General features: G+C 42.5%; 1 protein-coding gene across 3 annotated transcripts in view; it reads right to left on the reverse strand.

Moving 5' to 3' along the window:
* The window catches only part of slc49a4 (solute carrier family 49 member 4), a 182,147-nt gene that overhangs the window by 35,841 nt on the left and 130,221 nt on the right, over positions 1–16,085 (reverse strand). The window contains exon 9 of one of the 3 annotated variants that reach the window (XM_069934797.1): positions 14,195–14,280. The exons of the other annotated variants lie outside the window; for them this stretch is intronic. Coding sequence (XP_069790898.1) covers positions 14,195–14,280 — 86 coding nt within the window. The remainder of the gene's footprint in view (positions 1–14,194; positions 14,281–16,085) is intronic. 3 annotated transcript variants of the gene reach the window in all.

A 16,085-nucleotide genomic window follows, 5' to 3' on the forward strand; every position in this document is an offset into this window, starting at 1 on the left:
ACTAAAACAAAAAGTAGAACATGACTTTCAAGTGAGATTCTCTGTATCCCATTACAATTGTGGCATCAATAAACTAAAATATATTCTGAATTGGCTGCCGACTGGTAGGCTTGAGAATTAGAACATAGAAAATTACAGCCCTGCAGCCCATGATGTTGTGCTGACCTATTCAAACCTACAACCCAACGGTATGAACACAGAATTTTCCAATTTCAGATAAATAGCCCCCTCTCTCTTCTTCTGCCCCTGTTTTTTTCCTTCTCCCCATTTTTGTTATCCCTTCTAAACCACTCATAACCAATTCCCCATCTATTTTTATCCCCAACGCAACTCTCCATCCATTTACATCCCCCCTCCTCTTTCATTCCATCTATCTTCTGGACTCTACATTATCTTCTCATTCACCCCTCCTCCCCAACCACTACTTTGTTTCTACCTGGTCTCCCATTATGCCACTATTCTACTTATCAGTTTACAGCACTGGCATACTTTGCCTTCTAATCATCTACGACCCTGTACAACTTATCTTCCTCCACCCAATCCATCTGATGGATGAATGAGTTTCCTCAATAACAAACTCAATCAGGAACTCAGTTAAAGACTCTTACTTTCGCACTTTATAGATTTTTTTAAATCTCTGTATTACACAGACAGTTTGTTTACATTTCTTTATTTGTTACATGTGTACGTTGAGTACATTTTTTTGCACTAACTGGTAATTCTGCCTCACCCACAGGAAAAAGAATCTCAGGGTTGTATGTGATATCATGTATGTACTCTGACAATAAATCTGTTTTTCTTTCTCTCTCCTATCTTTCTCAAATCTGCCACACTTCAATAGCAAAATACCAGAAGATAACTGTTTGAGTGAAGGATAGTTTAGGGAAGACATCAGAGGTAAGTTTTTTTTTAAACACAGAGTTTAAAAGGCCTGGAATTCATTGCCAGGGGTGGTGGTGGAGGCTGATACAATAATAATCGAAAGACTCTTAGACAGGCACATGGATATAAGAAAAATAGTGAGATTAGATTGCTTGGAGTAGGTTGACATAACATCATGCTGAAGTAATGTTCTCCATCATGCGTCACCTCTGATTAGCTGGCCAATCCCATGCCTCATCCCACACCCTGTCCTCTTTACACTTCCCTTAATGAAGAGTTTTGGCTCGAAACATCGACCAGTCTTTTTCTCCCTCTGATGCTCCTCGGCATGCTGTCTGTCACTTCCTCCAGCAGATTGTGATCTTCAGATTCTGTCATCTGCAGTCTCCTGTGTGCCTCCTGCCCATTTATGAATCATGCCTCAATGTGTTAACCATGATGCACAGAACAGGAGATGGTATTTAGCAGTTCTGGGGCCAAGGACTCGAGCTTAATTCAAGTCCCACTTTTCTTCCTAACAACATATACCACCTTGTTGTGATGTTCCTCAGCACAGTATCTCAGTAGAAGCAATGATGCCACAGAATGCATAATAATAAAATTGTTTGCATCTCTGTTAAATGGCAGTAGAATGTTACACGAATGCAATAGAACAAAATCTCAAAGAATAACATTGAGGCTTTATTTCTTGGCTTTAAGTAATAAAGAATACTTAATAATTCACGTCTATAAAAGTGACAAGAAAGAAGTTCTTCAAGACAGCCACATGCTCATTTTTCCCACAAATCCATGTACCAACTTTGCACGACCTGCTGAATTTCTCCAATGTCTTTGTGTATTGCACCTGATTGGAATGTGTGCAGTAACCCAATCCACACTGACCCAATCCACACTGACCCAATCCACACTGACCCAATCCACACTGACCCAATCCACACTGACCCAATCCACACTGACCCAATCCACACTGACCCAATCCACACTGACCCAATCCACACTGACCCAATCCACACTGACCCAATCCACACTGACCCAATCCACACTGACCCAATCCACACTGACCCAATCCACACTGACCCAATCCACACTGACCCAATCCACACTGACCCAATCCACACTGACCCAATCCACACTGACCCAATCCACACTGACCCAATCCACACTGACCCAATCCACACTGACCCAATCCACACTGACCCAATCCACACTGACCCAATCCACACTGACCCAATCCACACTGACCCAATCCACACTGACCCAATCCACACTGACCCAATCCACACTGACCCAATCCACACTGACCCAATCCACACTGACCCAATCCACACTGACCCAATCCACACTGACCCAATCCACACTGACCCAATCCACACTGACCCAATCCACACTGACCCAATCCACACTGACCCAATCCACACTGACCCAATCCACACTGACCCAATCCACACTGACCCAATCCACACTGACCCAATCCACACTGACCCAATCCACACTGACCCAATCCACACTGACCCAATCCACACTGACCCAATCCACACTGACCCAATCCACACTGACCCAATCCACACTGACCCAATCCACACTGACCCAATCCACACTGACCCAATCCACACTGACCCAATCCACACTGACCCAATCCACACTGACCCAATCCACACTGACCCAATCCACACTGACCCAATCCACACTGACCCAATCCACACTGACCCAATCCACACTGACCCAATCCACACTGACCCAATCCACACTGACCCAATCCACACTGACCCAATCCACACTGACCCAATCCACACTGACCCAATCCACACTGACCCAATCCACACTGACCCAATCCACACTGACCCAATCCACACTGACCCAATCCACACTGACCCAATCCACACTGACCCAATCCACACTGACCCAATCCACACTGACCCAATCCACACTGACCCAATCCACACTGACCCAATCCACACTGACCCAATCCACACTGACCCAATCCACACTGACCCAATCCACACTGACCCAATCCACACTGACCCAATCCACACAGACCCAATCCACACAGACCCAATCCACACAGACCCAATCCACACAGACCCAATCCACACAGACCCAATCCACACAGACCCAATCCACACAGACCCAATCCACACAGACCCAATCCACACAGACCCAATCCACACAGACCCAATCCACACTGACCCAATCCACACTGACCCAATCCACACTGACCCAACCCACACTGACCCAACCCACACTGACCCAATCCACACTGACCCAATCCACACTGACCCAATCCACACAGACCCAATCCACACAGACCCAATCCACACAGACCCAATCCACACAGACCCAATCCACACAGACCCAATCCACACAGACCCAATCCACACAGACCCAATCCACACAGACCCAATCCACTCAAACCCAATCCACACAAACCCAATCCACACTAACCCAATCCACACTAACCCAATCCACACTCACCCAATCCACACTCACCCAATCCACACTCACCCAATCCACACTCACCCAATCCACACTTATCCAATCCACACTAACCCAATCCACACTAACCCAATCCACACTAACCCAATCCACACTAACCCAATCCACACTAACCCAATCCACACTAATCCAATCCACACTAACCCAATCCACACCAACCCAATCCACACCAACCCAATCCACACCAACCCAATCCACACAACCCCAATCCACACAACCCCAATCCACACAACCCCAATCCACACAACCCCAATCCACACTAACCCAATCCTCACTAACCCAATCCAAACTAACCCAATCCAAACTAACCCAATCCAAACCCACTGAGTACTAACTAACCATAAGGTTGTCAGACAGGAAAAACAAGAGAAGGCCAGTGATGCTCATCTGGCCAACCTGTGTTACCTGTTACAACTGTTCACACGTGGGAATTCACCTCAGTTATACTAACTGCAGTCTACATACCACCCCAGGCAAAAGTGAACTATGCACCTCCAGCAATAATCTCAAAATAAAATATCCCAAGGCCACATTAAGTGGCAAGGATTTCAACCAAGCTACCATCAATTCCACTAGAACGTCTCCTGCCCCACTAGAAGTCCTTCAAGCCATCCAACAGTGGTATCATGCTGGCCTTGCTTGATGTTAGGTCATCATACTTTTCATTGCAGTTTCATTTTCTATAATGGTGCTCTTTACTGCATGAATGTTGGAGATAGTCTATTAATCTGCTTGGAGAAGAATCCTTCTCTCTGTGCTAGGTATAATGTGACAAATAAAGTTTATTTGATGATAGCACTCTGCAAAAATACTCATAACACTTGGCACTGAGAACTAAAAATGTTCAGGGAAAGATAGCAGTCCATAAAAATAAACTTCAGCGATAAAATTATTGAAGGAATATTTTTGCATAGAATCCCCACAGCTTTCAGAGATATTGTGCTCAGTGAAAGTATGGGCTCAAGAGACTAACTGATCTCCCTCAGTATATGAAAAGACATCTTGGACTTTCATTCATGTGAGAAAAAAGCTTGCATTTAAATTATATATTTCAGGACCTAAGGGTGTCTTGAAATCTAATGGCATTTATCAATGTGTTCACTGTTGAAATATAGGGAATGGAGAAGGCAATTTGTACACAGATAAGCTCCCACCTCCATCTACAAAATGAGCAGATAATCTAATACATGTGTTAAATCTCGTCTGCATCATATTTGACTATACCAAAACAACTGTTGCTGAACTTGCATTGATGAACTTGTGGTTATTCAAAACTATACCATTTTTATCCAGTTCATCCTTTAACGCTGAGCTTCTTATGCCTCATTCGCTCCTGATTCATTTGAAATGTTGTTGTCAAATCCCATTGTGGTGTACTATCCCCCCTCCAACCTCTGCCATTCCTCCAATGCCAATCTAACATCATTCACAGGTTTAACTTCTGGGTGGGACAGGTTGCTGGTTTGGGATTGGATCTGGCAAACACCAGCAGTGAATTTTGTAGCAGCCATTGCATGCCAAGGTTTAAGAGACTAAATACTCAGGGTAGTGGTGGGGGTGGGGTGAAGGGGGGTGCCAATCAAATTGGATGGCACAAAGCTTCTTAATGTGCAGAGGTATGGCATGATAATCAGAAACCTTGCAAATTTCTACAGAGCTATGGTGGAAAGTATGCTGACCGACTGCGTCATGGTCTGGTATGGGAGCACCAATACCCCTGAACATAATGCCTTCCAAAAGATAGTGGACACAGCCCCGGACATTACAGGCAAAACACTCTCCAGTACTGAATACATCCGCAAAGAATATTGCAGTCAGAGAGCAGCAGCAATCATCAAAGACCCACACCACCCAGCACATGCTCTGTTCTCAACGCTGCCATCAGGGAAAAGGTTTAAGTGGCACATGACTCACACCACCAGGTTCAGGAACAGCTGCTACCCCTCCACCATCAGACTCCTCAACGACAAACTCATTTAAGGACACTTCCTTGAGCACTTTATTGATTTTCTTTTTGTTCTCTCTGTATTGCGCAATTTGTTTACATTCATTATCTATTTACAGTTCTTTACACATTTAAACTGAGTGCTTCTCCGGAAGGAAGAAGAATCTCAAGATTGTATGTGCTCTGACAATAGATCTGAAATCTGAAGTGTTGTTTGAGGTGCATTTTTTTAATCTTCTTTTCTTGTGCCTTTCAGATAGTCGAAAGACTTTGGAATTCTTCACTACAGAATATTCAGAATCAGAATTTATTATCTTGAACATGTCATAAAATCCATTGTTTTGTGGCAACATCACAGTGCAAACATTTATATAAACCACTGTACAAAATAAATAAAAAGAGTGTAAGGAAAAAGTCAAAGTCAGGCGGTGTCTATGGTATATTGTTCATTCAAGGATCTGATGGCAGTGGGGAAGAAGCTGCCCTTGTGCCACTGAGTGCTCACCTTTAGGCTCCTGCACCTTTATCCCAATGGTAGCAGAGTGAAGAGGGAATGTCCTGGGTGCTCCTTAAAGGAATAGACTGCTTTCTTAAGACACCTCCTCTTGCAGATGTCCTCAATGGAGTGAAGTCTGGTGCCCATGATGTCGCAGGCCGAGTGAACAACCCTCTGGAGCTTTTTCTTGTCCTGAGCGTTGGCACCTCCATACCAGACAGTGATGCAACCAGCTAGAACACCTGTATAAGTTTTAGAGAGTCTTCAGTGTCATAGCAAATCTCCTTAAAAACCACACAAAGTATAGACGCTGGCAGATCTTCTTTGTGATTACATCGACAAGGAGGTTCCAGGACAGATTCTCGGAAATGTTGACACACAAATGTTGCTCTGATCTGCAACACTTTTGAAGCTGATCCAGCTGAGTTCTGAATTCCTTCAGGGTTGATGGCAATGCCATTCAATGAAGGTCGGTGGCTGCACTGGCTCTCATTGGAAATTGTTATTGCCTGCACTTTAAGGTGTGCGTACACTGTTTGCAAATGATCATCCTATGCCTGGCTACCGTATTATCTAGGTCTTGCTGCATAGGCTACTTCATTGGCCAAGGAGCAGCGAATAGAAATGAGCATTGTTCAATAATCAGCAAACAGTCCTATTGCGTGCCTCATGTTGGAAGATAACACTGACAGCTGTTGGGCCTGGGACACACCCTTGAAGAACTCCTGCAGATACACCCTGAAACCATAACCACCTTTCCTTTTGTGAGGTACAATCCAACCACAGGCATGTTTCCCCTGATTTTGCCGGGGTCCCTTCCAACCACCTCTTCATCAGATACTTCCTTGATGTCAAGAGTAGGCCACTCTCACCACATCTAATGATGAATGAGAATAGATTTCTTCCAGTAAACTATGGGGCGATCCAGAGAATTTGGCTTGGTCTTGGTCTAGGTCAAAGATTCTGTTCCCTCTGTTGAAATTACAGACCCCCCTTAAAATTAGAAGTAAAGCAATGAACAGCTGCAGATACCATAATTGAAGTAAAAACACAATGCTGGAGAAATTTAGCAGGTCAAACAGTTTCCCCCATTATCCGTGGTTTCGCTTTCCATGGTTTCAGTCACCCTCAGTCAACTGTGGTCTGAAACTGATCCCACTGCCCCACACTCTCCCCCACAGCCCCATGTTGGTCCCCACACTGATCCTACTGTCCTGCACCCTGCCCACAGCCCTGTGTCAGTCCCCACACTGGTTTCACTGCCCCAGACACTGCCCACAGCCCTCTATCGGTCCTCACACTGATCCAAACTTACAGATAAAAAGTTTACAGTTACACTAGTGTATCCCATATAGCTTTGTTAAGTACATAATATGGTATTGGCACAACATCCACAACGCATAACCCCCAATTTCACAGAACATATCGTAGACGTTAAACGGAACATACTCTGTATAGGATTCGGTACCATCCGTGGTTTCAGGCATTCGGTGGGGGTCTGGGAACATATTCACTGTAGATAAAGGGGGACTTTATGTAGCTAAGGTTATGATACATAACCAACATTTTGAGGCCCTTCATCAAGGTATGAGCAAAATGTAGGCAGGTGCCCAAACAAAATGGTAGAGGGGACAGGCAGAGAAGGAGCATGGTTCAATAGGCAGTAGGTAATAGGTGATTAAGAGAGGGTGGGAACACCAGAAAACAGAGGTAAGGGAGTGCAAAGATGTAGAAAGATGAAAGATGGATGCTTCCACACCGTCATGAGTGAATTTTTAGCTAATAAACTATAGTTGTTTTAAAAGAACCCAAATTTCTTTATTACAATAAAAGAAAAATCATAGGAGTGGCAGAAATATCAGGAATGTGCAGACTATGTATCAGTTTTTTTCAGGAGAGATATGGAGAGTGTAAAGTTCCTGATGCTGTAAATTCAAGTGGAAATGTTGAGCATGAGTGCCGGTTGTTCAAACGAAGATTCATGCTGTACCTGCAAGCCATTGGACTCGACAGCAAACCTGATGCATGGAAGATACTAACTGTGGTGAGATCTTAAGCATTAGAGGTTTTCAATACATTTGTTTTTGCTGAGGCAGAAGACCAGGGCAAGTTTGACAAGGTTATCAAGATGTTTGAAGAACACTGTTCACCAAAGGAAAATGAAACACTCAAGAAGTATGTGTTTTGCTCATGTATACAGTTGTAGGAAGAGAGATTTGATACCTTTTTAACAGACATAAAATTAAAAGCAAGAACATGCAATTTTGGATCGCTGCAAGATTTAATGATCTATGATCAAACTGTGTTTGGGCAGAATGATAAGAAAGTGATAGTGAGATTGCTGCAAGGGATAGAGTTTACCTTAGCTGAAGCTGTGAAGATATGCCATGCCAGTTCTACAGCATGTGAACAAGTTTGGTAATAATGCAAAAGCCAGTGAAAATGAAGGCATATCCATTGCCACAGTGTGTGTGTCCACACACATAAACAAAAAAAAAATGAGATGTAGAAAACAACAAAAAGATGGAGGGACATTCAATTGCAAATGATGTGGCACTCACCATGCACCAAAACAATGCCCAGCCTATTGAAAAGTCTGTATTAAGTGCAGAGGGCAGAATCATTACGAAAAGCAATGTTTTTCCAAAGGGACACAAAGCAGAAGTGAAAGCATGCACACTATAAAACACACTACAGAAGAAACTGTTCTCATTGATGGACTCTTCATTGGCATGGTTGTGCAGGAAGATTCTAAACCAACAGACACTGAACAGCCAAATGTGAATCGAGCAGGACAAATGGAAAAAATATTCCTTTCAAGCTAAACACAAGGGTAAAGGTCAATTCGATCTGAGAGCATGAAATCATGTCAACGAAGATAAAGCCTAACATCCATGCAAATCCTGTTCAGCTCAAAGACTACAATGGAAACAGCATCGACATGAAAGGTACATGTAAACTCAAGGTGAAAATTAAAGGTAAAGACTACCTTCTCAGGTTCATAGAAGTTCCAGATGGACATGAATCACTGCTGAGTGAAAAAGCATGCGAAGACTCAAGCCTAGTCAAGAGGGTGTACACACCAGGGAAACTTATTGTGCTATCTAATTTGTTATCCAGGGCAATGAAGCACATAATGAGAGCTCCACAGAGACAGATGTGAATCTCCATGAAAACCAGATCATTGAATCTCTTCCCATATTTGATATGAAATCCAAGCAGATCACAGCTGAAGCAGAAAAGGACACAGTTCTACAGAAGGTCATCAAGAATCTGAATGAAGGATTGACTAGAGGTGAATGTCAGCCATACTACAACATCAGTGTGTCAATGGACTTCTAATCAGATAGATCAGAATTATCATTCCTCAATCACTGTTACAAGAGATGCTGAAAAGGTTGCATAAGGGGTATCTTGGAATTGAAAAATGCAAGAGGAGGATCAGAACTGATGCTTATTGGCCAGAGATAAACACTGATATTGACATGATGGTTTCAAGCTGTGAGACCTGTTTGTGTGTGTCTCCAAGTAGACAAAGGAAGTCATGATGATAACTGACTTAATAGCAGAACCATGACAGAAAGTTGTGACTGATCTGATTCACATGGATTGAAATAATAACTTGCTGGCGAACTATCTGGAGATTGCGCTGCTTCCTAATGTGTCTGGTGCTTGTGTGATCTTTGCAAAATATGGAATTCCTCAAATCATCTACATTGACAATGGATCATTCTACAGTTGTAGAGAATTCCAGAACTTTGCAGAAGAGTATGATTTTCAACATGTGACTTCAAGTCCTCTGCATCCACAGTCAAAGTGTAGCAGAGAAAGGAGTTCACATAGTTAAACAGTTGCTCAAGAAAGCACTAGACAGTGGCTCAGATCCATATCTAGCTCTATTGAGTTACAGAGCTTTGCCACTTGAACATGGCATGTCAACTGCTGTCAATGGGACGTAGACTACACACCGTGCTTCCCTACTCTGCAGACCCAAACAAGAACAGAGATAAAAAAAAATGTCGAATGGAAACAAAAGCATCTGCAATGGAGACAAAAAGCAAAATATGACAAGTCAACAAGAACCTTATGGCCACTGGCACAACCTGGCACAGTGAGACTCAGAGATTCCAACACTTAGGACTAAAAGGCCACTGTTCTGGAGGAAGTAAATCCAAGATCCGACACTGTCAGAACAGAGGAGGTCAAATACTGAGAAGGAATCGAAAGAGCTTGCTGAAAATACAAGAGACACTGCAGGAACAGACAAATGCAGAAGATCCAGCCTACACAGCAACAGAGGAACCAGTGTTCCTCTGGTTCACTGGTGCTCAACAATAGTGGAGCAGCAGAGCTGACACAAGCACCTGTGTTGAGAAGATCCACACATATTATCAAAGCACCTGACAGACTGAATCTCTAAAAGAAATGGAACTGCATACTTAAAATGTTTGTGCTTCTGATGTTGTATTTATGCTTGTGTTGAACTTTAAATGTAAATGAACATTGTATTAGTATGTCATGTTATTAGATTTAACATCTCAAGGAAAGGAGATATAGTGATAGAGTGCTAGTGATCCTCCCGACCACTAGAGGCAGTTGCAGACTAGTTTGTGGCAGCTCAGGAGATTCAAGATGGATGCCTCCACACGGTCATGAGTGAGTTCTTTAGCTAATAAAGTATAGTTGTTTTAAAATAATCCAAGTTTCTTTATTACAATAAAAGAAACATCACAGGTGTTGCTCCTCCAATTTACATGCTAATACCTTCCAGTTGGAGAGTGACAGATTATTACGTTCTGCCAAATGCCATCCGTTTGCCAATTTAATATTATTAAGTTCTATCGATGCCTTCACTCATCTGCTCCAACAACTTTCAACATAATGGGAATGAGGATATACACTAACAGAGGAGTCTGGATATTAAGGGGATATATCTTTTAAAGAACCGTCAGTGCAGCTGGACTGAGTGCACACATCTGCCTTGTATGACTCAAATGGTTCTAAATGTCTCCAAGGAAACAATTTCCAGGCATTGGGATTGTGATGCAAATTGAAATTGCAATGAGTTTTGGACCACTACAATATCCTGGAACTGACTCGAATGCCTTGAGAAGTCTTGGAGGAAATTCACAAAGTTTTTCCTTAATTGGATGCATACACACATTTTCTTTTAAAAGGCTCCACGGAGAGTTCATTGCTCAGCCAGAGGAAGTGAGTGGACATTGAACAGGATTGCATCATTTAAATGGGACATATAGTCTTGCTTTTCACCATATAAAATTTAATTTAATTTAATTTTAAATTAGGCCATACTGCACAGTAACAGCCCCTTTTCTCCCGAGAGCCCATGACGCTCAATTACACCCAATTGACCTACAACCCTTGGTATGTTTTGAATGGGGGGAGGAAACCGGATCGCTTGGTAGAATCCTATGCAGACACGGGGAGAACTCCTTACAGACAGCACTAGATTCAAACCCCAGTCCCGAATGCTGGTGCTTTAACAGCATTGCCTAACTGCTATGCTAACCGTGCTGCCACAGTTGTTAAGCAATATATTTCTCCCCATTTAGAATTCATGTTTTGGAACTGCCAAAGTTCCACAAGGTGATCAAAATTTATTGGCATCTTGATTTGGTAAGTGTGAAACAGTGCGCTATGCACCTCAAAGTGGATAAGAGGGTGCCCAACCACCAGCCACGGCCTCAGTATAATTCAGATGAATTCCCCCCCTCCAAAACAAAACTGGCAGGTTTGAAAATCTAATCAAAGCTCTCCCATTATGGCCACCGATTTCTGCACCAGCTCTCAGTTTTGAATTTAAACCTTGCCTCGACCTTCCAATCTTGTCCAGCCCCATCATCCTCCTTCAGCCTCAAGTTCAAGAACAGTTGCTACCCCTCAACCATCAGAAAACTAAACAACAAATTCAATCAGAGACTGAATTTGCACATTATTTATTACTGAATTTTCTGTACTGTCAGTTTGTTTACATGACTGTTTTTTGTTTATATTTCTGTCTTCGGGATACATATCTTTTCTTGAATACAGTTTTTTTTGCACTATCGATAAGTAGAAATTCTGCCTAGCCTGCAGGAAAAAAGAATTTCAGGTTGTGTGATGTCATGTGTGCACTGACAATAAATCGGAACTTATTGGAATTTCCAAATTCTGTTACTCCAGCTGTGAAAGCTTTGGCATTCCATCTCCAAACATCTCAGCATAACTCAACCCCCCCACCCCACTCCTCTGCATTTATAACATTAAAAGATTGGTCAAAGTTCAAATTTATTGTCAGAATACATACATAACATCACATACAATGTTAATAATTCTGCCGGCAAGGCAGTATTTCTACTTATCGGTAACTGTAAACTGTACCAAAGAAGAAAGACATGTATATCAAAAAGAAAAATGTAAAGAAAGACAAAATCTAAACAAACTGTACAAATGCAAAAAAAAAATCAGTAATAAATAAATGTGCAAAGTAAGAATCCTTAAATAAGTTTCTGATTGAGTTTGTTGTTAAGGAGCCTGATGGTGAAGGGGTAGCAGCTGTTCCTGAACCTTTCGGTTCAAGTCCTGTGACACCTCTTTCCTGATGGCAGCAGCGAGAACAAAGCATGTGCTGGGTGGTGTGGATCCTTGACGATTGTTGCTACTCTCCAACAGTAGCTTTCAATGTAGATATTCTCAATGTTGGTATGTGCTTTGCCTGTGATGTACTGGGCTGTGTCATCCTTTTGCAGGGCTTTCCGTCCAGAGGTATTGGTGCCCCCGTACCATGCCGTGATGCAGCCGGTCAGCAAATTTTCCACTACACTTCTGTTTTGCAAAGGTTTCTGATGACATATTGAACTTGCACAAACTCCCAAGAAAGTAAAGACACTGACATGCTTTCATGATGTTGACGTTGGTATGATGGGTCTGCTTTTGTGACTTCCAGGAATTCAAATGTGCTCACCCTCTCCAACTCTGATTCCCCCAATGATCACTAGATCGTACACATCTGGTTTTCCCTTCCTGAAGTCCACAATCGGCTTCGTAGTTTTGCTGACATTGAGTTTGTTGTTGATGCACCATTCAGCCAAATTTTCAACCCCCTCCTGTAGGCCGACCAGTCATTGATGTCTACATTGATTCATGGAAATTCCGGCCTCATTGTGTATTTTTAAAGCATATTTGATATGGGCAATGTTGAGTATATTGGGGGCAGGAAGCACCTTTCTCATTGGAGTGAGACTAATCTCCAGGATGAGCAAGAAAAATAGGCAGGATCTTCCCCCTTGAACCTTGGCTGCTATTATTTCATTGTACAATCCTCCTACTTCTGCGCTCACAGGTATGTAGCAGTGAGAATAATCCAGATATGAGCAGATTGAAGCCCTGCTTCCAAATCTTCTTCTCTTTTCGATCATTTCCAGCCATAACATCTCACCTTTTTTTCTGGTTTTTTTTGGCATTTGGTGTCAACTACAACATCTGGCTGTTCAGCCTCAACCTCCAGCCTCCAGATACATTCACTCCATAAAACCTATAAATGCTGGAACGAGACTCATCTTATATTAAAAACTCAATGCTGGGGAAGTTCAGCAGGTCAAACAGCCTACTTTATATAGCAAAGTTAAAGGTACATAACCAATGTTTCAGGCTTGAGCTCTTCATTAATGTATGAGCAAAATGTAGGCAGGTGCCCAAACAAAATGGTGGGGGGGGCAGGAGAAGGAGTTCAGGCCCACAGGCAAGAGGTAAGGGAGGGAGGGCACAGCAGAAAACAGAGGGAGGGGGAATGGCTCTGTGAGGTGGAGAGCTGGAGGAAAGGAGACAGATGGCTAGAGAAGAGACGAAGATCAGAGAGTGGTCTTGCAGAAACTGGAGAAGTCGATGCTAATGCCATCTGGAGAGTGCACAGGCAGATTATTAGGTGGTGCTCCTCCAATTTACAGGTGGCCTTGGTTTAGCAGTGCACGAGGCCATGGACAAACATGATAGCGAGGGAGTGGGGTGCAGAAATGAAACGATTGGCCATTTGATGATTGATGCAGACAGAGCGAAGGTTCTAAGTGAAGCACTTCTCACCTGTCAATGTGCAAAGTCTGGCAGTTTTTTTTTTCAGGTTTCCAACCAAAGTTCCCTCTAATTTTTAATAGTCAGTGTGCAGAAAATGTTTATGTTGTGCAATGTTTTTCCTGTGACCAAAGTATGTGCGCACTGGGTGCCTGTGCAAATGTAAACTTGAAATGGTTTCAAGCTATTTTGGCACAGCCTATCTCTCGTGGCCATTAAAATGGTATTGGCATTTTTTTTTAAATATAATACAAGTATGGTTGCACTTTACACAATAACATTTAGTTAAAATTTGATTTTAGGTAACTAACCTTTTGAGCGCATATTAATTCCTTCTGTGCTCTGGTTGCAAAACGTGTGTGCATGCACAGCTTACAGGGAACAGGGTTTCCAACAGCTGTAGATTAAAAAAATATATTTTCACACTCACACAATTTTTCATAATTGCTCATTATGTTTCCCTATCCTGCCCTGGACTCCTTGCCAATCTGCTCACCAAACAGTAGGAATTTCTATGTTATTCTTCCTCAAAGAACTGTGCCAATCATAGCCTCTGCTCCTATCTGAACTCACTATTAGTGCTCGGAGCCCAGTCAATTATGGAGCAGGAGACACTGAGGAAAGTGGCACATTATCTGCATTTCTTAGCAACTGCTACAGGTGCATAATTGAAAGCATTCTATCTGGGTGCATCATAACATAACATAACAATTACAGCACGGAAACAGGCCATTAGGCCCTTCTAGTCCGCACCGAACCAAACACCCCTTTCTAGTCCCACCTCCCTGCACAATGCCCATAACCAGAACTGCTCGGCCTACCACAAAAAGCAGCAGAGGGTTATGAACGTGGCTCAGTCCATCTCACACATACACACACCCCTCACCTCCATCTATAGATCCCAGTGCCAACATATTAAAAAAATTGACCCTTCCTCACCAGCCTCGCACCTCATCAGGAAGAAGATTAACAAGTGTGATATCATGCACCACCTGATTCACGGGCAGTTTCATTCCCACCATTATCAGACTCAAGTTCAAGTTTATTGTCAGATTACACACATGACATCATATACAACCTTTTTCTGTAGGCTAGGCAGAATTTCTACTTATCAGTAACTATAAACTGTACTCAAGAAAAAAAAAGTACTTATACAAAAGAAACATAAACTAATAAAAAGATGTAAACAAACTATGCAATACAGAAAATAAGTATTCAATAATAATCTGCAAAGTCAGAGTCCTTAAATGAGCCTCTGATTGATTCTGATGGTGAAGGGGTATCAAGTATTCCTGAGGAACAAGTCTTGTAACATCTGGACCTCCTTCCTGACGGCAGCACTGAGAACAGAGCGTGACCCTCAAAATAATAATTATGTCACTTTCGTCTGTACCAACCAATCTTTATTGGTAACTCATCACACCTTGTAGTCTATCTTGCTTAGAACATTGAAAAATATACCACAGACCCTTCAGCCCACAATGTTGTGCTAACCTATTTCCACCAATTCCAGCATTAAACTAACCCTTTCTATTTTCCATATGTCCATGTGTCTAACCAGGGTAAGTTCATATTTATACCTCCTCCATCACATCTAGCAATGCATTTCAGGCACTCACCACTCTCTGTTCAACTTAACCTCTGACATCTCCCTTAAATTTTCCTCCACTCATCTAAATCAGATGTCCTCTGGTATTGGCCATTGGTGATAACAGATACTAGCTGTCTACTCTCATCTTTGCCTCTCATAATCTTATGCCTCCTATTTTCTGTTGCTAATGAGAGAAAGTCTGGCTCAGTCAACCTTTCTTCACAAGATTATGCTCTCCAATCCAATCATCATCCTGTTTAATCTCCTCTGCACCCTCTCCAAAGCCTCCTCATCATTCTTATAATGAGCTGGCCAGAACTGAACACAATACTCTAGCCCTTGAACTCGATCCCCCACTAATGAAGGCTAACGCACTTCTTAACCACCCTATGAACTTACACAGCAACCATAAGATCCTTCTGCTCCTCCACCAATTCTAATAATGCTGTAATTAACCATTTGAAAGAAAAAGAGGGTTATGGGTGAGGCAGGGAAAAATGTGATTGTTGTAGAATGTTTTTACATATATTGTCACAGCATCACAGGCTGAAGGGCACGTACTGTAATATTCTAAAACCATGTACTCCACTTTGAGAGAGAGAGAGAAAATG

The sequence above is a fragment of the Narcine bancroftii genome, chromosome 4 (genome assembly GCF_036971445.1).
Source record: "Narcine bancroftii isolate sNarBan1 chromosome 4, sNarBan1.hap1, whole genome shotgun sequence".
NCBI lineage: Eukaryota > Metazoa > Chordata > Chondrichthyes > Torpediniformes > Narcinidae > Narcine > Narcine bancroftii.